This window comes from Anolis carolinensis, chromosome 3, assembly GCF_035594765.1.
Source record: "Anolis carolinensis isolate JA03-04 chromosome 3, rAnoCar3.1.pri, whole genome shotgun sequence".
Lineage (NCBI taxonomy): Eukaryota > Metazoa > Chordata > Lepidosauria > Squamata > Dactyloidae > Anolis > Anolis carolinensis.
In genome coordinates this window covers 8,832,057-8,859,008 of record NC_085843.1, presented here as the reverse complement: position 1 = coordinate 8,859,008, position 26,952 = coordinate 8,832,057, and the positions used below count along the sequence as shown (strand labels likewise).

Genomic DNA, 26,952 nt, shown 5'->3' with positions numbered 1-26,952 from the left:
GCCCCGAGTCCCTCTGGGGAGATGGTGGCGGGGTACAAAAATAAAATTATATTATTATTATTATTATTATTATTATTATTATTATTATTATTATTAGGGTCTAAAATGCAGGCCCATTAACACTGCCATAGAATGCAGCGTGAAGCTGCATTATATGGTCAGTATGGACTCCCATATTGCTACTGAACAGCATTATATGAGCCTATATGACCATAAAATGCAATTTCAAACTGCCTTATATGTGAGTTTAGAGGGGGACTCAGTTTCAAACAGCATTATATGGCAACGTAGATGGGGATTCAGCTTTAAACTGCATTATATAGCAATGCAGATGGAGCCACACTTTCAAACAGCGTTGTAGATGGGGCCTCTATTTTAAACTACGTTCTATGGCAATGTAACTCCAGCCAAAGTTTCAAACTGCATTATAAGGCAACATAGATGGGGACATAGTTTCAAACTGCATTATATGACAAATCAGATTGGGATATAGTTGCAAACTGCAATATATAGCAATGCAGATAGGACTGCAGTTTCAAACTGCATTATATGACAGTGTAGCTCAAGCCAAAGTTTAACAATCTGACGGATTTCCCCTTCGGCAGAGGGATGGGCAGATGAGCAGAAGCCAACTCACTCTTCCAGGCATGAGACAACTTTCGTTCCATATTTTCCCCGCTTCTCTGACCTTTCTGGCCTGGCCCCCGGCCACCACCACACCCCCGGCTGCCTCTGAATGGGGCCGGACACTGTGTCTCATTGTGAGCGCTAAAATACCAAACCGTCTGGGGCTGCGCTGCGCATTCCCCAGCCCTTTTGTGGCTTCGCAGTTTGATGGAGAAGGGGGGCTATTTAAGGGGGCAAGCTCCCAGCCGGCTCCTGTCCCCTCCTATTGCCGGCCTGTGTTTTAAATCAGATGGGTTTATCCTCCCAAAAACACTGAGAGGGGATGCTGGGAGTAGCAGTATGCAAAACGAAGGGGTCCTAATGTTGTAGTGATATAGCTTCTCCTTTCCATTTCAGCCAGTACTGCCTGTTTCCATTGCCAGCATTAGGTTTGGGGCATATGCAATTTCTTGTAATACTTCGTGTCCTACGATAGTTGTCATCACAGGTTTTGGGCGTTGTTCTGAGTTTTAAATTATTCCTTTATATGCTATATGTTTTACTGTATTGTATTGTACTGTGTGTTTATTTTATGCTCTATTTTAGGCACTTTGTGTCATATGTAAGCCACCCCGAGTCCCTTCGGGGAGATGGAAGCAGGGTAGAAGAATAAAATTATTATTATTATTATTATTATTATTATTATTATTATTATTATTACTACTACTACTACTACTGCTACAACTACTACTACTATTATAGAGCTGGAAGGAACCCCAAGGGTCATCTAGTCTATCCTCTGACCATGTGGAATGTCTTGGTTTAGGGAAGCATCTACATCACTTACTTGATGCAGTTCGATATCACTTGTACTGCCACGGGGCTACTACTACTACTACTACTACTACTACTATTATAGAGCTGGAAGGAACCCCAAGGGTCATCTAGTCTATCCTCTGACCATGTGGAATGTCTTGGTTTAGGGAAGCATCTACATCACTTACTTGATGCAGTTCGATATCACTTGTACTGCCACGGGGCTACTACTACTACTACTACTACTACTACTATTATAGAGCTGGAAGGAACCCCAAGGGTCATCTAGTCTATCCTCTGACCATGTGGAATGTCTTGGTTTAGGGAAGCATCTACATCACATACTTGATGCAGTTCGATATCACTTGTACTGCCATGGGGCCGGGCTATGGCGCAGGCTGGTTAGCAGCCAGCTGCAATAAATCAATCTGACCAAGAAGTCATGAGTTCGAGGCCAGCTCCTGTCGGGGTGAGCACCCAACAATTAAAAATAAAATATAGCCCCTGCTTGTTGCTGACCTAAGCAACCCGAAAGATAGTTGCATCTATCAAGTAGGAAATTTAGGTACCACTTATATGTGGGGAGGCTAATTTACAACACCATAAAAAAAAATCACCCAGCTGCAGTTGGAATGAGGAAGTGTCATCGCAGTGGATGATGAAGAAGCTGCTCCCCCTGTGGCCAGGATCAAGCATACCCTCAGGAAGCTGGAAGCTGGAGAAGGTTTAAATTGCCTCTGCGTCTGTCTCTGTCTTTGTTTGTAGGCCTGTTCTTGGGGTTATTTGGGGTGCTGATTCAGAAAATTGCATTGGATAAACCACATCAGCTCTAGATTATTAAATATTATTTTCTGTGGGCAAGCAGGTGGCGACTACTGGGTGGGATATATTCTGTATCGGAACTAGAGCCGATGTGGTCTCTCCAATGCAATTTTCTGAATCAGCACCCCAAATAACTAAACCAAATCTAAAGTAAACCAAACTGATAGGTAAAGTGATTCGTAACCCTTTTGGTACCAGAATTTAAAACACAACTAAAGACTCATCTCTTCTGGCAGACCTGTCATGTCAATTTTAAACCATAAATTTTAAATTTACTTTTTATTCTATTGAATTTTGATCTCTGTACTAGGTGTATTAGTGTATATATTTTTATTGTAATGTGTTTTAAGTGTGTTGTGCCCCACCTCAAGCTGCGAGGAGAGGCAGAAAACAAATAAATTATTATTATTATTATTATTATTATTATTATTATTATTATTATTAGGAGCCCCCGATGGCGCAGTGTGTTAAAGTGCTGAGCTGCTGAACTTGCAGACCAAAAGGTCGCAGGTTCGAATACGGGGAGCAGAGTGAGCGCCCACTGTTAGCTCCAGCTTCTGCCAACCTAGCAGTTTGAAATCATGCAAATGTGAGTAGATCAATAGGTACCACTCCGGCGGGAAGGTAACGGCACTCCATGCAGTCATGCCGGCCACATGACATAGGAGGTGTCTACGGACAACGCTGGCTCTTCGGCTTAGAAATGGAGATGAGCACCAACCCCCAGAGTCAGACACGACTAGACTTAACATCAGGGGAAACCTTTATTATTATTATTATTATTATTATTATTATTATTATTATTATTATTATCATCATCATCATCATTATCATCATCATCATCATCACTGTAAGTATTATTGTTGTTGTAAACTTCTATTAAAAACTAACTTTTAAAAAGTTTTTTTAAGTTTGAGGAAGTCTGAAAACAAAGCAATGGGATTACAAATATAACACCTCCATTCAAACATTCTTCTGTAACACTCAAAGAAATGCTGGGCTACGACTCCTCTACAGAAACCTATTCCTTGATCTTGAGCAGAATTCCTTGAGCAGAATTCAAAACGATCTTGACAGACTAGAGAGATGGGCCAAAACTAACAAAATGAAGTTCAACAGGGACAAATGCAAGATACTTCACTTCGGCAGAAAAAATGGAAATCAAAGATACAGAATGGGGGACGATGCCTGGCTTGACAGCAGTGTGTGCGAAAAAGACCTTGGAGTCCTCGTGGACAACAAGTTAAACATGAGCCAACAATGTGATGCGGCTGCTAAGAAAGCCAATGGGATTCTGGCCTGCATCAATAGAGGAATAGCGTCTAGATCCAGGGAAGTCATGCTTCCCCTCTATTCTGCCTTGGTCAGACCACACCTGGAATACTGTGTCCAATTTTGGGCACCACAGTTGAAGGGAGATGAAGAACTTCCTCACTGTGAGAGCTGTTCGACAGTGGAACTCTCTCCCCGGGGCCGTGGTGGAGGCTCCTTCTTTGGAGGCTTTTAAGCAGAGGCTGGATGGCCATCTGTCGGGGGTGCTTTGAATGCGATTTCCTGCTTCTTAGCAGGGGGTTGGACTGGATGGCCCATGTGGTCTCTTCCAACTCTACTATTCTATGATTCTATGATTCTATGATCTTGAGCAAGTCACACTCTCTCGGCCTCAGAGGAAGGAAAGGGTAAGTCATTCTACCAAGAAAGCTATGTGATAGGTAGCCATAAATCAGAAAATGGCTTGAAGGCACACCACAACAACAAACAACCACCGAGACCCAAATACAGTCTGAGCTTTCCTTATCCAAAATACTTGGGACCAGAAGTGTTTTAGATTTTGGAATTTAAAATACCTATATTTGCATATATGTGCATAATGGGATAACTTGAAGCAGTGACCCATATCTAAACAGGAAATTTGTGTATATTTCATAAGCCTAAAGCCTGTACTTTATACAACATATGTTTAATCATTTTAGGCATTTAATGCAATGCCATGGCTCAATGCTATGGAAGCATGGGAGTTGTAGTTTTACAAAGCCCTGAGCCTTCTTCTTCCAAAGACAGTGGGTGTCTTGTCAAATTACAACACCCAGGACAGCATATAATTGACTCATGGCAGTTGAAGTGGTGTTGAACTGCATTAATTCTACAATGTAGATGCACCCAAAGTGCATACACACATGATTGCTCCTAATGTCCTGAAAAATATTCATGATTCTGTCCAAAAATATAAGTTATGGAAAGTAGATGAATTAATTTCTGTGGCCCCAAACCTAATCATTTTCCTTCTTATCTTCAGGATATCACTCTATCAGCACATTAATCCATGGCTGCATCTAAACTGTACAATTAACACAGTTTGGTACCACTGTAACTGCCATGGCTCAGTGCTATGGAATCCTTGGATTTGTAATGAGGCACCTGTACTCTTTGGCAGAAAAGGCCATAGGACTTGTAAAACCACAACTACCAGGAACCCATTGCATTAAGCCATGGCAGTTGAAGTGGTATCAAACTGCATTAATTCTACAATACGGATGCACCCCATGTGTTGTATCCCTGAGTAAGGACATCTCTGTACTTAACCACCACACCAGCCCAGTATACATCAGCAAGTAGTTTATTGAAGAATATATAAAAGGCAAAGCAGTAAAAATGGTAAAAACAAGTTAGTCCAAAGATATGCAATAGTCCATTAACTTCAAAGTACAAAGGTAGAACTCCAAAAACCAAGAATACAAAATATCCAGATAAACAAGGCAGCATAAAATCCAATACACAGAACTCCAGAATAATCCCTTAGACTTGGAAAACAAGAACTTAAATAGCTGAAAACATGAAACTAGAAATTCCCTTCACTATGGCTTGATGCAAGATGTTCATAGAACTTCAACATTGTCCAGACTGATATAAAAGCATTGCCATGTCTCATATAAAGCTTTTCCTGTCCCATAGACTGCCATGAAATCATTTTGTTTACTTTTACAAGCAATTAAGCACAAAGACGGGCTTCAATGGGCTTGAGAACTCGCACAAAGTTTATGGAGGTTCTGTCTCCTATCTCCTGGCTCATTAGCCTCTTCACCTGGCAATCCATCTTCAGAACTTGCTTCCCTAGAGAAGGGCTGCTCTGGGCCACCTTCAGGAATGTGGCCTTCAGAAACTACAGGAGACACACAACGCTGGCTCACAGGCTCAGCAATTTATTTATTTATTTATTTACAGCATTTATATTCCGCCCTTCTCACCCCGAAGGGGACTCAGGGCGGATCACATTACACATATAGCCAAACATTCAATGCCTTTTAACATAGAACAAAGACAAGACAAACATAGGCTCCGAGCGGGCCTCGAACTCATGACCTCTTGGTCAGAGTGATTTCTTGCAGTTAATTGCAGCTGGCTTGCTCTCCCGCCTGCGCCACAGCCCAGGCCACAGCAATATCATCATTAGGCTGCTGAACAAGCCCAGAAAGCCCAGAATCCCCAGTGAGATCAGGTACAGACATGACCAAACGCCCAGTATCCCCAGTAAGATTAAGTACAGGCACAATCCAAGGTTGAATTACAACATCGTGTCACTACAGCGTGCCATACTTTAAAACATAAAATCGCAAGTGAGCGAACGTCACAACCCGATGAGCAGGCAGCCAACCTGTATTGCATTAAGTGCCTATATACTTTTTTATTTTTTGAAAGGAAAGGATAATAATGCCTTGAGGGCTGCAGAGGGAGTAATCTTCCACCGACCCCCTGCGAAGATCAGATGCGTGCCGTGCCCTCTCTCCCGGTGCCAACTGGGGGAACCGCCTCCACCGCCTGCCATTTCCCCTTCAGCCAAACCCAAAAAAGGCTCAGCCTCTTCCCATTAACATAGAGATGGGTGCAGCTGGAATCAAAGGAACTTCACAAAAAGTGTTTCCAAGCTTCTCCCTGTTCTGCTTCCCTTAAAGGAGCCATTAAAGGAGCCTCCGGGTGAGAAGGGCGGGATAGAAATATTTGAAATAAATAAATAAATTAATTAAGGAAACTTCTCCAAAACATGCCCTTTCCAAGCAGAACGTTTTGGCCAACGTTTAAATGTTTCAGCAGACTTTATCTTTGGGAATGATAGAATCATGTTAACATTGGTTGCCCAAGGTTAACGCTATCTAAATGTTCAACTCAACTGTAGACTGAATGCAGTTTGATACCACTTTGGCCCCATCCCCACTGCCATACAATGCAGTTTCAGAATGCAGTCTAACTGCACTGAACTGTATTACAGTAGAGTCTCACTTATCCAACATTCACTTATCCAACGTTCTGGATTATCCAACGCTTTTTTGTAGTCAACGTTTTCAATACATCGTGATATTTTGGTGCTAAATTCATAAATACAGTAATTACAGTAGAGTCTCACTTATCTAACATTCGCTTATCCAACGTTCTGGATTATCCAACACATTTTTGTAGTCAATGTTTTCAATACATTGTGATATTTTGGTGCTAAATTCATAAATACAGTAATTACTACATAGCATTACTGCATATTGAACTACTTTTTCTGTCAAATTTGTTGTATAACATGAAGTTTTGGTGCTTAATTTGTAAAATCATAACCTAATTTAATGTTTCATAGGCTTCTCCTTAATCTCTCCTTATTATCCAACATATTCGCTTATCCAACATTCTGCCGGCCCGTTTATGTTGGATAAGTGAGACTCTACTGTATATGGCAGAGCAGAATCAGCCCCCTTCTGCACTGCCGTATAAAATCCAGATTATCTGCTTTGAACTGGATTATATGGCAGTGTAGACCAAGAATGGGCAAACTTCAACCCTCCAGGTGTTTTGGACTTCAACAGCCGGTAGGCTGTTAAGGATTGTGGGAGCTGAAGTCCAAAACACCCGGAGGGCCGAAGTTTGCCCATGCCTGGTGTAGACTCATATAGTCCAGTTCAAAGCAGATAATGTGGAATATCTGCTTTGATAATCTGGAGTATATGGCAGTGTAGAAGGGGCCTTATATAATCCAGTGCAATGCACCTCAGATACATAATATGTGTAGATGGGATCTTTAACTGATGCTCGATGCTATAAAATTTTGGGAGTTGTAGTTCTAAAAGCTTTTAAGCCTTCTTTGATGAAGTGTACTAGTGTCAGACCAAACTACAACTCCCATAACTCCACAGAATTGAACCACAGTAGTTTAAAGCGGTATCAATTTTTATACCCTCTGCTAACCCAATAACTGTTGCAAATACAGTATAGTCTCACTTATCCAACATAAACGGGCCGGCAGAACGTTGGATAAGCAAATATGTTGGATAATAAGGAGGCATTAAGGAAAAGCCTATTAAACATCAAATTAGTTTACAATTTTACAAATTAAGCACCAAAACATCATGTTATACAACAAATTTGACAGAAAAAGTAGTTCAATACGCAGTAATGCTATGTAGTAACTACTGTATTTACGAATTTACCACCAAAATATCATGATATATTGAAAACATTGACTACAAAAATGTGTTGGATAATCCAGAATGTTGGATAAGCGAGTATTGGATATGTGAGACTCTACTGTAATAGGAAAAACTAAAGATATATGGCATTTTGAATGCTGAAATAATCTAATCACCACTCCTGGGAATGTATTCATATGCTGAATTAGATAGTCAGGTACTGACCCGAATAGAGTTGATTTCATGTTGCTATGGATAGTGCTGCAGGATAATAAAATATAATAATAACAATACATTTATTACCTGCCAAGTTCCGAAGGACTGCCAAGGAAAAGTGGATGCTGTGGGCTCTATTTCAGAATAGTTTGGGTTCTTTTCAGATGCTGGAATACCTGTATTTGCATGCATGTACCTAATGGGATATTTTGGAAATAGGACCCAAGCCTGTTCAATGATTCTAATTTTCTAATAACTTTGTACACTGAACAATGTTTGTGTGCATGCAACCACCAGAAAGCAAAAGTGTCGCCATCTCAGGTTGAATCTACACTGCCATATATTCCAGTTTCTGAATTCCAGATTAGCTGCCCTGAACTGGATTATATGAGTCTACACTGCTATATAATCCAGTTCAAAACAGATAATATGGATTCAGAAACTGGATTATATGGCAGTGTAGATGGGGCCTCAGCCATCCATGTAGACAATTTGCTCCTTTAAGTCTCATCCGTGGGAGAAAAGTAAATTATTATTATTACAGTAGTCTCACTTATCCAAGCTAAACGGGCCAGCAGAAGCTTGGATAAGCGAATATCTTGGATAATAAGGAGAGATTAAGGAAAAGCCTATTAAACATCAAATTAGGTTATGATTATACAAATTAAGCACCAAAACATCATGTTAGACAACAAATTTAACAGAAAAGGTAGTTCAATACACAGTAATGTTATGTTGTAATTACTGTATTTACGAATTTAGCACCAAAATATCACGATGTATTGAAAACATTGACTACAAAAATGGCTTGGATAATCCAGAGGCTTGGATAAGCGAGGCTTGGATAAGTGAGACTCTACTGTATTATTATTATTATTATTATTATTATTATTATTATTATTATTATTATTATTGAACTTCAAAGACTCTGGAAGAAACCAGTGCAGGTGGTCCCGGTGGTGATGGGCATACTGGGTGCCGTGCCAGAAGATCTCAGCCGGCATTTGGAAACAATAGACATTGACAAAATTACGATCTGCCAACTGCAAAAGGCCACCCTACTAGGATCTGCACGCATCACCCGAAAATACATGACATAGTCCTAGAAACTTGGGAAGTGTTCGACTTGTGATTTTGTGAAACGAAATCCAGGATATCTATCTTGTTTGCTGTGTCATACAATAAAATAATAATAATAATAATAATAATAATAATAATAATAATAATAATAGAGTCTCACTTATCCAAGCTTCACTTATTCAAGGTTCTGTATTATCCAAGGCAGTCTGCCTTTTGGTAGTCATTGTTTTTGTAGTAAATGTTGCAATGTTTTGGTGCTACATTTGTAAATAGAGTAATTGCTACATAAACATTACTGTGTATTGAACTGCTTTTTCTGTCAATTTCTTGCAAAACATGATGTTTTGGTGCTTAATTTGTAAAATCATAATGTAATTTTGTGTTTAATAGGCATTTTTCTTGATCTCTCCTTATTATCCAAGATTTTCATTTATCCGATATTCTACCGGCCCGTTTATCTTGGATAAGTGAGACTCTACTGTATTATTATTATTATTATTATTTTGGTGTACTTGGAGAATCCAGATAAGGGACACTCAACCCTTACTTGGATGGGTGACCGACAATGAATCCCAGGTTCAGAGAAAGGAACTGGCAAAACCACCTCTGAGGATCCCTTGCCTAAGAAAACCTTAGGAAATGTATGGAGTGCCCTATCTTGGCAGGCAATTTGGAAGCACATACAAAACGTGAGATCTGACCAAGGTTCACTTTCCTAAAATGCTGCAGGTGGACTACAAGGAAAAGGTGTCTTTTGGGACTGTCACTCCAAAAAACACTCCTGGCTTGGGGATTCTGGGAGTGGCAATCCAAAAAAAGAAGAGCTTTCCATAAGCACAGAAGGAGCATCACCAAAGAATGCCAGATACTTTGGTCTGTATTTCAGAAGAAGGAACTGGCCAAGCCACCTCTTTGCCTAAGAAAATTGTCTGGGGTTACTATAGGTCGACAGGTCACTTGGAGGCAAGTTAGACAGAGATGAATGGAAAATCAAGGAAAGAAATACAACAAGTATTTCTCTGTAAGGCTGGATCTACATTGTTATATAACCCAGTTTCTGAATCCTGATTATCTGCTTTGAACTGGATAATATGAGTCTACACTTCCATACACATAGTTTCTGTGTGATCCCATGTACAATCATAATAATAATAAAACTGTACTAGCTGTGCCCAGCCACGCGTTGCTGTGGTGTTGTCTGGTGGTGTTGGTGAAAAATTGTTGAGGTAGTGGTGGTATTGAATGTCTGTTGTATGGTTGTCTTTATGTTTTGTATGCATTTGGTTGTTTGTGTGCTGTGAAAGTGGTGAGGATAGAGAACACTGTTTATGTTGGATTAGTGAGACTCTACTGTATATTTGTAATCTTGTATTATCTGCCTAGAACTGCCCCTTCTGCACAGCTGTATAAAATGCACACTGAAGTGAATTATCTGGCAGTGTGGACTCAAGATAATCCAGTTCAAAGCAGATAATATAAGATTCTAAATGGGTAATATAGCTGTGTGGAAGGGTCTTGAGTCTACACTGCCATATAATCCAGTTAAAATCAGATAATCTGTATCTTATAGGCAGTGTGGAAGAGGCCTGAGGCCTAACTGTGCCTGTCCCCTGGACTGAGTAGGTTGCTAGGAGACCAAGTGGGCAGAGCTTAGCCCTCTAACTGGCAGCAATTGGATAAAAACAATTATTCCTTTCCCTCTAATTAGGACTTTATTTTTCTTTTCTTTTTGTTGTATCAACCTTTAGCCGTTGTTGTGTTGTCAAATTTCGAGGTTGGGGGGCCTGTAGTTTTGTTGTTTTGTCCACTGCCCTGATGCCATCACTCTTTTATATATATAGAAGATATATACCCTGCCACCATCTCCCCGGGGTGACTCGAGGCGGCTAAAAGGGTGCATCTACACTGTTGAATGAATGCTTTTTGACACCATTTTAATTGCCATGACTTAATGCTATGGAATCCTGGAGTCTGCAGTTTGGTGAGGCACCAGAAGTCTTAAGACCTTGTAAAACTATAACTTCCAGGATTCCATAGCATTGAGCCATGGCAGTTAAAGTTGCGCAAAACTGCATTCATTCTACAGTGTAGATGCACCCAAAGAAGCCTTGGAAGTTGGAGGGGAAAGAAAAAAATCACACAACCATATCCAAACAATCACACCATTGTTTCAGTACAATTCTTCCATGATCTGCTATCCCTAACATTTATATTTGGAATCCCGACGCTTGAGACGTGTGAAATGATTTGAAACCCCAGCTTATTTTCAAATTCCTCTGCATTATCACAAGGCTGGCTAAAATTAAAGTATCTGGAGGTTGGGAAAGGGAGAGAGAAAAAAGTGACACGGCACAAAACAAAACATGAGCAGCAAAGCACGCATTCCTTCCCACGGAAAATATACCCGTGCGCAAGAATGTCGAAATATTAAATGTTTTTTTTTTCAAACATAACAGAGCCACACACTTTTGCATTACTGAGACAACAGGCAGAACGTCAGAATATATATACATATATACACAAAACTCTACCAAACTGAGTAGGACAGCTATCTCAACCCCCCTGCAGAGGAACAGGAAACTTTTTCATCCAATGTTCTCGGCACGAAATCGACTCCAGACGGCCAAAAGATTAACACTTTATGGAGACCTTATATAGCAGTCTGGGGGACTATTGGCAGCATTCACACATGACGGAGTTAAGGCCAAATACTATACTGCTTGCATATTCAGGAGCAAATACTGTAGCTTGCATAGAAGACACAAATATTCAGCTCGAAAACTTATTTTAGGACTTACTCAACTGCAGGTGGGGGGACCATATGCTTGAATTATTGAGCAAATCTTGCAAGGAGAAAGTTAGGCCTAGAACCCTCTCTTCACTGATAGCTAGCTTTCTGCATGAAGGGAGATTTAGTAACTATTGCATGATGGGCCGAAGAGGTTTGTATGCCTTTGGGTGCATCCACACTCCAGATTTAATGCAGCTTGATGCCACTTCAACTGCCAGGGCTTAATGCAATACAATCCTAGGAGTTGCAGTTTTAATCAGGACTTTAGGATTTTCAGCCAGAAAAAATGTTGGTGCCTCACGAAACAACAAATCCCAGGATTGGGAAACACTGAGCTATGGCAGTTAATTTGGTGTCAAACTGCATTCATTCTACAGTGGAGATGCATGTATAGTCTAATGGTAGGGCGAACTGTGTATAGGATCACAAAGCCAATTTCGACAGCTGTCAGCCCCTTTTGCAAAACACAAACCAAAGACTTTGAACCATCCAGAATGACCTTATTTATTTAACCTGTAGGTACCATAATATAAAACCAGTTTCCTGAGTGAAAAGTGGATAATTAAAAGTAGATAATAAAATAATAAAAGTGGATAACCATTCCACCATGTCTCCTGTGTCAATATAACAATATCCATATATATAAAAGAGTGATGGAATCCTGGCACCGAGCAAAACAACAAAATTAAACACCCCCCAACCTCGAAATTTCACAACCCAATCCATCATCCACGCCTGGAGGTTGAAACCACAAAATATCATGTCACGAACCTCCACAGGGCCTAAAAAAACCCCAAAAACCGGAGCTATTCAGTGCAATTCCAATGGGCCACAGCAACGCGTGGCAGGGTACAGCTAGTAATAATATATAATACTAATATTATTCTATATTGATAATATAATATTTTGTATATGTGTGTGTGTATATATATATATATATATATTGATAATAATGTGATAATGTAATACAATATAATAATACATTATTATAATTGTATATCATATATTACATGTAATATTACTAATAATATTTCAGTATAGTGGTATAGTACAATATAGTAATATATAATGCTTATATTGTGCTATGCTAATAATATAATATGTTATATGTACATATAACTTGTAAACCACCCTGGTGCGAGAAGGGCGGGATATAAATGTTGCAAATAAATAAACAATAATGATAATGATGATGACAAATATTGGTGGTGTTGTTATTTATTTCTTACCTGTCTTTCCCCATAGATCAAAAAAAACAACAACAACCCAACAACAACATATTCTATCAGTGAACACACATAACCCAGTTATAGCACTTGTTTAAAAGGACATATACATTCAACAGAAATTAAAGTAGCCAATACATAATATAAGAGTAGAAATCCTATACTTTAATGGGTGTGTAGAAGAGGGAATTTCAGCAAGTATGGCTTGTTACCTAGGACAAGCAACATCTGCTGAAAGCATAACTAAAAGTACAGGAGGCTTCTCCATTTTTCATCCTGGGGTGCATCTACACTGTAGAATTAATGCAGTTTGATACTGATTTAAACTGCCATGGCTCAATGCTATGCATGGAATTGTGGGAGCTGTAGTTTGACAAGGTTTTTAGCCCTTTTCTGCCAAAGTGGGCTAAGTGCCTCATTAAGCTGCAACTCTTATGATTCTGAAGCTTTGAGCGATAGAATGAAGTGGTGTCAAACTGTGTTATTTCTACAGTCTAGATGCCTGCAAAGTGCCCTCCAGATGTGCCGTTCTACAATTCAACTCATCTGGTGGACACCAGATTGGAGAAGGCACTGGTGCCTTCTTTCATCATACCTAAAACTCTGGACTTCACTCACAATGTTTCACGATTACTTCTTTGCACACCGGTTACATTACATATACAATGCAGCCAAAGAGGGAAAAAAAACCCTGCAAAGCCTCTACTTGTAAACACCAAAGGGAGTGACAAGATCTCAAGATGCCAGGCGCTGTCTCCAATGTTTATTTATTAAGAACACCCATGCTAATACGGTTTTTAAAATGTATTTCCCAAAGGAGAAAAATGAGCCATTATTTACCGAGTAGACAAACCAGAATTATTCATGTCAACTAAGAATTATGATTGGGCACAGACTTGGGTTCAAGATTTCCAGACATTGGTGGTGACCAATACTGAATGCAGTTTGCACTTTAACTCTGGTGCCTCAATGCTATGGGTTCCTGGGATTTGTAGTTTGGTGAGATCACAGTGCTCTTTGGCAAATAAGTCTAAAGACTTTTCTAAACTACAACACCCAATGATTCCATTACTTTTTTTCTTCATGTCAGAGCAACTTGAAAAACTGCAAGTGGCTTCTGGAGTGAGAGAATTGGCTGTCTACAAGGATGTTGCCCAGGGACATCCGGATGTTTTGATGTTTTTACTATCCTTGTTAGAGGCTTCTCTCATGTCCCCACATGGAGCTGGAGCTGATAGAAGGAGCTCATCCACACTCTCCCCAGGTTGGATTCGTACCGGCAACCTTCAGGTTAGCAACCCAACCTTCAAGTCATCAGTCCTGCCGGCACAAGGGTTTAACCCAATCCATTACACTGAGCCACTGCAGTTCAGATGGTGTCAAACTACGGCACATCAATTTTATGGTAAGGGCACATCTTTGGAAGCAGTGTGCAAACATGGCAATATCTTTGAAATTTTGTAACTGAGCTTAGCAAACCAGACCACTGAACACACTATTGGCTTCTATATGTAATAATAATAATAATAATAATAATAATAATAATAATAATAATAATAATAATTTTCCAGACTGACAAAGTTCTGGAACACAACACACCAGACATCATAGTTGTGGAAAAGAAAAAGGTTTGGATTATTGATGTCGCCATCCCAGGTGACAGTCGCATTGGTGAAAAACAACAGGAAAAACTCAGCCGCTATCAGGACCTCAAGACTGAACTTCAAAGACTCTGGCAGAAACCAGTGCAGGTGGTCCCGGTGGTGATCGGCACACTGGGTGCCATGCCAAAAGATCTCAGCCGGCATTTGGAAACAATAGACATTGACAAAATCATGACCTGCCAACTGCAAAAGGCCACCTGACTGGGATCTGCACGCATCATCCAAAAATACATCACACAGTCCTAAATGCTTGGGAAGTGTTCGACTTGTGATTTTGTGATATGAAATCCAGCATATCTATCTTGTTTGCTGTCAGACTATGTCGTTGTGTCAACAACAACAATAATAATGTACAGTGCAATACACATAGCCACAGAACCAATATACATGAATTTCACTTATACATGGTTTCACTTATTCACTTAGGGACTCTTGTATACAATACATTCTCTTTCCACCATTTGTCCCATTGGAAACAACAAAACTTACTATTATCCACAGTTATTATCCATGCAAAGTTTGGAAACATATCCCTTGAATATTCGAGAACTTTCCTTCATGACTTATTCCCATTCCAGACTTCTAAGAGTGATACTACACTGGAGAATGGATACAATATGACAACACTTCAATTGGCATGGCTCCACGCTATGATATCTTGGAAGTTGTAGTTTTACAAGGCCTTTAGATTTCTCTGCCAAAGAATGCTGGTGCCTCACCAAACTACAATTGTATTATTTTCTGTTCTATGAATCCCATGATTCCATAGCACAATGTGGTGTCAAACTGCATCCGTTCTACAGTGCAGCTACACCCCATGACTGAATCCACTACAAGTCCCAGTCATGTCCAAAGAATTCACCACTGTGACACCCCACTGAAGAAAAGTCAGGGATTGCTTTTCAACCATAAAATACTGACCTCATTACACACCAGTTACGGCCTCCAGGACTGACACACTCATGAGGATTATTAGGGAGACACAAATCTGAAACTCAGCAGCAACATCACAGCTCCATGCTATAGTTTGCTCTCATGAGCTCATCTCTTCAGCTGGTTTTCTCCATATAATGTTTGCAAGGAGGAACAGTTTCATTCTAGAGCTTGGAAAAGTAGCTTTCGACAGAGCATAACTCCCCGGTTTCCACAGCCAGCATGGCCAGTGGCCATGTTGGAAAAGGCACTCTAATCCAAATAAAGTAAGTTTTCGAGCTCTGATTCACCCTTGAAATGTGATGGGCAACCATTTCCATAGCAAATCTTCATAAGTGTGTGCCCATTTGGGTTTTACAGTTGAATCAGAGTTCAGCCTCAGCAGAAATGGACATTAACTTTGGAATCTACACCAGTCACGCTTTCACAACTCTTGTTTTCAAAGGTGAAGTCCTGTCTACAAATATCACACGAAGACTGAAATATCAGATATAATAATATATAACACAAAGCAAGGATGAACCCTGAAACTGAGCAGGAAGACAAAGCAACAAACAATAGCTTTGGCCAAAGGAACTTCCAAGTCCCAGGAATGTCCAACCTAGTGAGAGCACTGATCAAAATAAAGCTTCATTTTAAATAATTTTAGAGTTATGAAGGCAAAGTCAAAGTGCACGCAAGCAGTATCTAATCATGCATACGTGCTGATCCTTATCTAAGGTCTATATGACCCACACAGAATGTAGACAGAGATTGTTTGTTGTTTACAAGGATGTTGTCAGGGCACTGAAGCCATAAAATCAAATGTGGTAGCCCTGGGCACATGGTATTGCAATCACAGCATTTCTAGCATAGTACAAATGGTAAAGTTCAGCAAAACAATACAGGCCATGGGGGGATTTGTCAGGTATTGCCAAAACAAGGTTAATTGAGCCAATTACAGCAGACCAGCTCAATCTGTAACTCATACTCTATGCCAACAACATTACAAGCACAACACAACTCAAACCAAAAGCAAGACTTCCAAGGTACTTCGTCAAAATATAAAAAACGAAAACACCAGGGGACTCACCACTTGTGGTTTGCTCCTGCTGATGCTGGTGCCTGGATCTTCATGGTGCTTTGGACATCTGGGCAGCTTGGGTTCAGACGTGGTCGGTGTGGCGGGTGAAGACCTGGGTGTATCCACAGTGCCAGCGGAGGGTGGCTCCCCCGAGGTAAGGGTCAACATGTAGTGCTTGGTGACATCCTCCAAGGACGGAGCTTGGAGAACAGGGTAGGGCTTCAAAGGAAGGCGGGAGAGACCTGGTGGTGGGCCAGCATGGAGGTTCTGGTTTGAGGACGCCGGTGGGCTGGTGGTATCCCCAATGGGGACAAAGGTGGTGGGCTCACTGGTGTGGCGGACATGTTTGGAAGATGGTCTCGCTCTATTGAGAGAGGGAGGGATGCCTGAGGTTTCGGGGGTCTCTTCATTTCTATGTTCCTGCCCATTGACTCTGTTAGTGCGTTTCTTGGAGCTTCGTCGGACTATCCGGGGAGACAGAACATCCGCCAGTTTGGGATCAAAGCTGTAGTTTTTAGCCTCTCCAACCATCTCGTCCTCTGACTGCAAGGGCAAAACATGCTCCGAGAGGGAGCCCAGCCGGCCTACTTCCGGTTCCCGTATCTGTTCCCTTTGTTCAGAGAGGATGGGCTCGCTGCTGGATGGAGGGATGCTCTGCTCCATCTCACTGATGGGTTCTCCAGGACCATCGAACCCTGCGCTGGCGAGCTCTCCACGCCGGCTGGGATCGCTGAAGGATTTCTTCTTGATGGTCTTCCCATTCCCTTTCTCATCAATGACTTTATCCATGGCCCCAGGTTGGCTGACGATGTTCTGTATCACAGTGTTGTAGTCCTTGACACCGTCACTGCAGACAGACAAGTCACTGGCAGCGCTGCCGGCACATTCGGACAGGGCCAGAGCTGAGGATTCTGGGATGCCAGACTTCGCATTCAGTGACCCAAGGAGGTTACTATCGACGGAGAAGTTCTTTGAGTCCTCCGTGATGGAACACCTTCTGTGGGGCATGGGGTCACTCAGGGATCGGTAGGTTTCGCCATTGGCTTCCCCATTGCTTCCATTACTAGACTCAGAGCCATTGTTTCCCACTGATGGAAACTTCCTCCGGCGTCGAAGGGCGCTGGGAGTCAGCGGTGCCTCTAGCAACCCTTGAGGAGCCATTTTGTTATTGGGAAGGGTCTCATCCTTCTCATTATTTGGTCTGCTTGTGTGGCTTGGAAGCAGGGCCTCGTTGGTCTCTAGCTGGCTGGTCTGACTCCCTCTTCTTTGGTTTGCTGCTTTCCATGCTTCAACTGATGGGTTGAGATAGCTATAAGGAGGGCCCGTCTCCACTTCGGTTACGATCCCCTCATCCGTCATGCTGGATTCGGGACCTGAGAGTTCTTCTGAGGATTTTCTAAAGGAAAGGTTGCCTTCAGAATCAACTTTCTTCAAGCCCTGCTCACAGCCCCTTTCCAAGACATCCTTCTTCTGCATTTCTGTATCCCCTCCTCCTGCTTTCACATTACCTCTGTCCTTTGGGTCTGAAGCAAAGTTGTAATCATGCTGGGAGCCAATCTTACTAATCTTCTCAAAGACCTGCCTTGCTTCTTGAATGTACTGGTCTTGGATGACGACTGGCAGACCATCTCCCTCTCTGCCTTTGCCTGTCTTAGAAACACCATCATTGTAGTCATTGGTGGCTTGCAGAGTGCTCAGGTACAGCTCCGAAGAGCTTTGCTTCATAGTATTCTGGAGGAAGAATCTACGGGGAACCTGAGGCTTATCAGAGCAGGTAAAAGATTTGGCCCGCCTCAGAGTCGCTGTGAGGTCTTTCAGAGTGGGACGGCTACCCACTGCACAACGGTTGAGCGGCTGAGCCTCGCTTTGGGATCTTCCTGCCATCTGGTGCCCTGCTACACTATGGTGGTACCTCTCGTATCTATGGCTGCTCCCCAAAGTCGCTTCCGCTGGTTCATTGGCCCGGCTGCCTTTCTTCCTGGCCTTCAGCTCAGACAGATCTGATTTCAGGAAGTTGAGGAGGGCTAAAGTCTCTGTTGCAATGTCCGGGTTGGACATGGACTTTCTGTGCTTGGAGGATTCAACCGCCTCCAGGCCGCAACGTTGCAGATTCTCAAAGGAAGGGAGCTCTTGCTTCATTTTCACAATCCCCAACGGCAGCTTTGGACGGGCCCGGACCTGCGATTGTAGCCTGGCGAGGCTACTGCTTTGGTTGAAGCTTGGAGAGCGAAACACCCCGAGACCCCCCTGAAAGCTCCTTCCTTGGCCGCCCCAGGAGCCCCCCAACAACTCTTCCTCTTTCAGCGTCTCAGTGCTCGAGTACCGACTGCTGCTTCGGGAGCCAGAAGGGCTTGGCACAAAAGGGGGGATGCTCACTTTGGAGACCCTGGAAACGTGAGGGAGGGGAGATGCCGAGGATAGGGGTCCTGAGGTGCTAAGCAGACAACCTTCTGACAGGCCCCGGGTGAAGAGCCTGTGCCCTTCTGTGTTGCCATCACAGGGCAAGGGTGCAGCAGGAGTCGGCTCAGTCTTTTCCTCAGTGGGCAAGGGGCAGATATACTGGCACAAGTCCTCCTGAGCCTTCAAGTGCCATTCCATGCCTGCCGAAAGGTCACCCCTTGAGGCCTGGCCCTGGATCCCTTCCTTCTTCCTCCGGGTGCAAGGTTTCCGGGAGGCCGACAAGCCTTCTTCTTCATCCTCACTCCCAGAAGATCTCTCCAAAGATTTCTGCCAATGGTTACCCTCAAGGGTGCCAAGGCTGGAACTCAAGAAACTTGGCTGGGAATCCTTTGGCCTGGACCCCACAAGCTCTTCCTCACTGCTGCTGGAAATCTCCCCAGTTGAAAAGGCAGGAGCCGGAGCCACACAGCTGGGACCAGATGCTTGCTGGGCAGAAGAAGCAGGGTTAGAATGTAAACCATCCCACTGAAGATGAGGGGCCTGCGTTGGTGGCCTTTCCCCCTCCCTTTGGGCAATGCCTCCTTGTGGAGCTGCCCGCCGGTGTCCTCGAAGTCCCGGGTAAGGAATGCAACTGCGGGGCGGCGGCGGCGGTGGGGTCTCCTTGTTGTGCTCTTCGGGGGGAAAGTGTGCCCGCCCTGAGATGTCCGTGCCGGCACCCCGTAGCTGCGATTGCGGGGTCAAAGGAGGAGGAGGGAAACCCCAATTCCCTGACCCCAAATCCCTGCCTTTGGGAACAATCCGGGGGCCTGACCCACCTTCCTGTGCGGCCTCTCCTTTGGAAGGGCCTGCTGATTGTGGCCGCCGAAAGCTCTCCCCAAAAAGTTTCCGCATCTCGGTGACTTTGGGCCAGTCGAGTGCTGAGGATGCCTCCAGGCTGCTCCTGGGGCTCAGTGTTTGGAGACCCCGAGGTGGTGGCGGTGGAGGAGGAGGATGGGATGCAAAGGGCACCTGCTGCAACTCTTTCCCTCCTGGGTCAGCCTCATGGGTGGCTGCAGGGCCGGGCAAGGAAGCTGGAGGCTCTGCGCAACCACAGCTGCCTCTCTTCCCCAAAATCCTGGCTTCCGAAAGGGGTTCATCAAGGGGGGAGGCAGCTCCGGCGAGCAGGGAGGGTCGAGGGTCTCCGGCAGAAGGGAGGGCTCGTTCTTCGTTGCGCGCCGGCAGCTGCTGTTCCTCTTCTTGCGCGTCGGAGCCTCGGGGCTCTCCAAAGCGCAAAGAAAGTTGGCGCACCGAGGGTGAGAGGCTCCTCACAGGCGTCCGGGGGGGCTCCGAAGCGGGGGAAGAAGTAGCCGAGGAGGAAGAGGAAGAGGAGATCTTGGCGACGTTGCGGGAAAGGAGGCTGAAAGAAGCCGCTCGGACGGGCGATCTGCGCCCCAGGATGGCCGGCGCGCTTGGCTGGTGCGCTTTTACGCACGGCGCTTGGCACGGAGAGGGCGCGTCGGGGTTGGGCAGAGGCGGCGGCGCTGCTGGCCGGGGCTCCTCCCGGGACCCTCCTCCTCCTCCTCCCCCTCCCTCCTGCCCCGGGGGCCCGATCCTCCGCCCCAAACGCTTGGCGGAGAGGCTGCGGTGCAAGGCGCTGCTGCTGCTGCTCCTCTCCAAAGGGTCCCTCCGCTCCGCCATTGTTGGGAAAGGGTCTCCAAAGCTCTCCAAAGGCCAGCCTCTCCCCCTCTCTCCTTCTCTCCCTCCTCCGGCCCCAAACGAAGCTCTTCAGCGATCCATGGGGGGCTTGACTCCCGGGTAAAGGAAGGAGACGAAGGGGCGGCTCCAAAAAGACACAATGAATCAAAGAGTTTGCAAGAAAGGACAAGGACGGCGCCGGGGGTGGCTTTGGAGAGGAACAAAGACCCAAAAGTGGGAAAGGGGGGAAGGAGAGACGCTTCTGTGGTTCTTCGCTTTGCAGAGACCCCCGAATGCAGACCCCTCGTCCCTCTTCCTTCTTCTCGCCCCCTCCTTGCCAAGGAGAAAGCAACGCCACACAAAGCCAAAGGTTGGAGCGAGTGAGGCAAAACTTTTGCGGCCTGGGAAAGGCAGAGGCTGCTGCTGCTGCTGCTGCTCAGGGGCCGAGGGGCGCCGGCATCCTCGGGGGAGGGGGCTCCATGCCGCCCGGGCGCCCTCTCCTCACCCCCAAGGCCAGGCCATCACAAGGTCCGAGGGTTTGGCCCAAGGCTGCCCAAGCCTGGCCTGCCCATCTTCCTCGCCGAGCCTGGGGTTGGCTGTCTTGGGGGCCGCCGGGCTCTCTCCTCCCCTTCCTGGGCTTCCTCCTTTCCTGCTTTCTCTCCTTCTTCTCCTTCTTCTTCCAATCCCCCCCGCAGCCAGCATTTCACATCAACTTTCCCCCTCAAGAGGCGTGGCTTCTGAAACAAGAAACAGGGGGGATGGTCTCTTGCAAGGAAGGAAGGAAAGAAGGGAAGGGGAAAAAGAAACTCTGGGAACCAGGAGGAGGAGGAGGAGGAAGAGGAGAGGAGAACAAGAACTTCTCTTCTCCCAGAGGATTGGGTCCTTAAAGGGAAAACAATTCATAGCTCTTGCAAATCCAAAGCTCTGCGTTCTCTACATTCTCCAGATGTTGGACTGCAGCTCCCAACATCCTTTCAACTCTTGCAGCCCAAGTCCCCCAAATATCTATATTTCTCAGATGTTATCAGATTGCAGTTCCCAACATCCTTCATGACTGGCTTTCAACTCTTGCAGCCCAAGTTCCCCAAATATCTATATTTCTCAGATGTTATCGGATTGCAGCTCCCAACATCCTTCATGACTGGCTTTCAACTCATATTGCCAAATGCCCCGGGTTTGAACCTGGGACCTTTCGGTCTGCAAGTTCAGCAGCTCAGTGCTTTAACACACTTCGCAACTCTGCATGTTGCAACCACCCAAGTGAAGGCTTTCATACGGTGAAAATTTCATCCTAGATTTTCTGTTTTTCCTCCACCACAGACATCCCAGTGTTTCTGGCTCTCAATTGGTGTGGAATCTGCATGACCCTGCCCACTGCGTCTCCCATAACCCTTTCCCATTCTTTTCTATGGCACACAGCAAGCAGAGGAATTGATCAGCAACTGAATATACTGGAGAGGTTTGGGGAGAATTCACCATGATTTATAGGAGTTGTAGGGACTGGGATGTGTAGTTCACCTGCAATACCAGAGCACTCTGAACTCCACCAACAATGGACCTGGAACTCACTTAGCACACAGAACGCCCATGACCAACAAAAATACTGGAGGGGTTTGTAGAAGCTGTAGTTCACCTACATCCAGAGCGCATTATGAACCCAAACAATGATGGATCTGGCCAAACTTAATATTCATACCCGATGTGCCCAAATTTGAATACTGGTGAGTTTTGAGGGAAATTGGCCTGGACATTTCAGAGTTGTAGTTACTGAGATGTATAGTTCACCTTCAATCAATGAGCACTCTGAACTCCACCAAAGATGGAATTGGACCAAACTTGGCACACAGAGCCCCCACGACCAGCAAAAAAATACTGGAGATCTTTGGGGAAAATTTACCTTGATTTGGGAGAGTTGTAGTTCACCTACATCCAGAGAGCACTGTGAACCCAAACACCAATGGTCTGGACCAAACTTGGCACACAGATCTGATATGCTGAAATTTGATTACTGGAGGGGTTTGGAGGGAACAGGCCTTTTTTTCTGGGAGTTGTAGTTCACCCTCAACCAGAGAAACTGTGACCTCCACTGATGATGAACCTGGACCAAACTTGGCACACAGAACCCCCACGACTAACTCAACCTACTGGAGGGATTCAAGGGGACTCAAATCCCTCCCATAGTGGGAGTTGTAGTTTACTGAACTCCACTGAACTCCACCGATGATGCATCCAGAGCAAACTTGTCCAACGTCACACACTTTAAGTCCTGATGGAGTTTCTGGGGGTTAACCTGGCATTATGTGAGTTATAGTTCACCCACAACTTTATGCATTTTGTACAATTAAAAACTGACTTTTTCAAATAACCCGTGAAACACTGGGTACCTGAGCTAATAATAATAATAATAATAATAATAATAATAATAATAATAATAATAATAATAAAAACTAGAGCTGACAGCTGGCACAACAAAACATTGCATGGGAAGTTCCTTGACAAAATTGAAGGAAAAGCTGATAAGGAGAAGACCTGGCTCTGGCTCACGAATGGGACCCTGAAGAAGGAGACAGAAGGCCTGATCCTTGCAGCCCAGGAGCAAGCCATCAGGACAAAGGCAATTAAGGCCAAGATAGAAAAATCAGCTGTTGACCCAAAATGCAGACTGTGCAAGGAAACTGATGAAACCATTGATCATATCCTCAGCTGCTGAAAGAAAATTGCACAGACAGACTACAAACAGAGGCACAACTATGTGGCCCAAATGATTCATTGGAACTTATGCCTCAAGTACCACCTCCCAACAGCAAAGAACTGGTGGGATCACAAACCTGCAAAAGTATTGGAAAATGAGCACACAAAGATACTGTGGGACTTCCGAATCCAGACTGACAAAGTTCTGGAACACAACACACCAGACATCACAGTTGTGGAAAAGAAAAAGGTTTGGATCATTGATGTCGCCATCCCAGGTTACAGTCGCATTGACGAAAAACAACAGGAAAAACTCAGCCACTATCTGGACCTCAAGATTGAACTTCAAAGACTCTGGCAGAAACCAGTGCAGGTGGTCCCGGTGGTGATGGGCACATTGGGTGCCGTACCAAAAGATCTCAGCCGGCATTTGGAAACAATAGACATTGACAAAATTACAATCTGCCAGCTGCAAAAGGCCACCCTTCTGGGATCTGCGCGCATCATCCGAAAATACATCACACAGTCCTAGACACTTGGGAAGTATTCGACTTGTGATTTTGTGATATGAAATCCAGCATATCTATCTTGTTTGCTGTGTCATAATAAAATAATAATAATGACCTCTGAAGATGCTGGTCACAAATGCTTCTCCAGATGTTGCTGGACTGCAGCTCCAAGCATCCACCACTGGCTTTCGGCTCTTCCTGGGGAATGCTAGGATTTGCAGTCCAAGCTCTTCAAAAGGACCACATACCACTGTCGATGTACATTGTAGTCCAATGTCCGCTGGACAGCTGCTGCTATTGGAATAAAGATGGGAAAGTTCCTTTTTTTGGATGGATTTCTCTTAGTACAGTAGAGTCTCACTTATCCAAGACTCGCTTATCTGAAGTTCTGGATTATCCAACGCATTTTTGTAGTCAATGTTTTCAATACATTGTGATGTTTTGGCACTAAATTCATAAATTCATAAATACAGTAATTACTACATAGCATTACTGAGTATTGAAATTTGTTGTATAACATGATGTTTTGGTGCTTAATTTGTAAATAATAATCTAATTTGATGTTTAATAGGCTTTTTCTTAATCTCTCCTTATTATCCAACATATTTGCTTATCCAAGGTTCTGCTGGCCCGTTTAGCTTGGATAAGTGAGACTCTACTGTATCACACTCGTAAGCAAGTTCCACTATGGAAGCCATTCATTTTGCTTTCCCGGTGCACAGCTCCTTTATTTGAAGAGAAATCCAGTGTGTGTGTGTATTTGTGCAGATTTGTGCTTTTGACTTGTACACATTTGATGGTGCATTCCAGTGGGCATTGTTGCTCTTCGACACAAGGTTTGTGTATGCACCCCAGTTGGTGCATGACTCCATATGTGGAGTTGTTGTTTTAGAGCAGGGATCCCCAAACTTTTTAAACGGGGGGACCGGACCGTTGGTGAGCCGGACTATAGTTGACCACCGAGCAATAATAATAATAATAATAATAATAATAATAATAATAATAATAATAATAATAAAAGAGGGTTGGAAGAGACCCCTTGGGCCATTGAGTCCAATCCCCTTCTGCCTTTGTGCACCAAAAGCACAAGCAAAGCAGCCCTGACAGATGGCCACCCAGTCTCAATGTTAATAATAATAATAATAATAATAATAATAATAATAATAATAATAATAATAAAGAGGGTTGGAAGAGATCCTTTGGGCCATTGAGTCCAATCCCCTTCTGCCTTTGTGCACCAAAGCACAAGCAAAGCACCCCTGACAGATGGCCACCCAGCCTCAATGTTAATAATAATAATAATAATAATAATAATAATAATAATAAAGAGGGTTGGAAGAGACCCCTTGGGCCATTGAGTCCAATCCCCTTCTGCCTTTGTGCACCAAAAGCACAAGCAAAGCAGCCCTGACAGATGGCCACCCAGTCTCAATGTTAATAATAATAATAATAATAATAATAATAATAATAATAATAATAATAATAATCAGGGTTGTAAGAGAAGAAGAGACCACTTGGGTCATTTAGCCCAACCCCCTTCTGCCCTTGTGCCATGGGGGCCGGATAAATGGCTTTGATGGGCCGTATCCGGCCCCCGGGCCTTAGTTTGGGGACCCCTGTTTTAGAGGGTATTTTTATAGCCTTTTCTGCCAAGTAGCACTGGTGACTCAACAAACTACAAGTCCCATGTTTCCATAGCATTGAACCATGGCAGTTCAAGTGGGGTCAAGCTGCATTCATTCTACAATGTGGATGAACTTTGGTGGAGAAGTTATGTTGGACTTTGGAGAAGTAGATTTGTTTCAGTGGTGGATGTGCAAAAGAGCTTCTTGCTAGATCGGGCATGGGTGAAGTTTGGCCTTCCAGGTGTTTTGGACTTCAACTCCCAGCATTCCTCACAGCGTCAGGCCCTTTCCTTTTCCCCCTCAGCCGCTTAAGCGGCTGAGGGGGAAAAGGAAGGGGCCTGAGGCTGTGAGGAATGCTGGGAGTTGAAGTCCAAAACACCTGGAAGGCCAAACTTTGCGCACTATTGTGCGAGATGGTGTCTTCTTTCTGCCAGTTTCCCCCTTCCCTCCTTCTCTCTCTCTCTCTTTTTCTTTCTGTGTTTATATTACGTATCTTTTGGCTCCTGCCCAAATCAATGTTCTTTCTCTGCTTCTCCCCCTTCTTGCCTCCCAGCCCCACATTCTCACAGATTCGGAGGAAGCAAAGCCGGAGTTCAAGGGGGAGGGAGTTGATCTTTGCTCCTGCTGAGGTCAGGACCAAAACTCCAAGAGAGACCGTGGAATGGGATGGGAGGCAAAGAGCTTTTGCACACCGCTTTTTGTGGATTTTTTTCCCTTTCTCCACTGAGGCCTTGAGGGAAACAAATGCCTGGTTTGGTCCAGAAAGGGATTTGGGCACCCTCTACTGATCAAAGGCTTGGAAAGAGAAGCAACAGAATTGTCATCTCTTAACACCCTCATCTGAAGCACTATGGGTTGGTGTTGTCGAAGGCTTCCATGGCCAGAATCACTGGATTGCTGTGAGTTCTTTGGGCTGTATGGTCATGTTCCAGAAGCATTCTCTCCTGATGTTTTGCCCACATCTATGGCAGGCATCCTCAGAGGTGGTGAGGTCTGTTGGAAACTAGGCAAGTGGGTTGTCGAAGGCTTTCATGGCCGGGATCACAGGGTTGTTGTATGTCTTTCGGGCTGTGTGGCCATGTTCCAGAAGTATTCTCTCCTGATGTTTTGCCCACATCTATGGCAGGCATCCTCAGAGGTGGTGAGGTCTGTTGGAAACTAGGCAAGTGGGTTGTCGAAGGCTTTCATGGCCGGGATCACAGGGTTGTTGTATGTCTTTCGGGCTGTGTGGCCATGTTCCAGAAGTATTCTCTCCTGACGTTTCGCCCACATCTATGGCAGGCATCCTCAGAGGTGGTGAGGTCTGTTGGAAACTAGGCAAGTGGGTTGTCGAAGGCTTTCATGGCCGGGATCACAAGGTTGTTGTATGTCTTTCGGGCTGTATGGTCATGT

General features: G+C 44.2%; 1 protein-coding gene across 2 annotated transcripts in view; it reads right to left on the bottom strand.

The window, feature by feature from the left end:
• Nucleotides 1-21,478, bottom strand: part of arhgef17 (Rho guanine nucleotide exchange factor 17) — a 262,211-nt gene extending 240,733 nt beyond the window's left edge. The window contains exon 1 of one of the 2 annotated variants that reach the window (XM_062974485.1): nucleotides 16,671-21,478. In XM_062974485.1, coding sequence (XP_062830555.1) covers nucleotides 16,671-20,738 — 4,068 coding nt within the window. In that variant the 5' untranslated portion in view covers nucleotides 20,739-21,478. The remainder of the gene's footprint in view (nucleotides 1-16,670) is intronic. The other variant, XM_062974487.1, reaches the window with a different exon arrangement.
• Nucleotides 21,479-26,952: the final 5,474 nt, after the last annotated feature.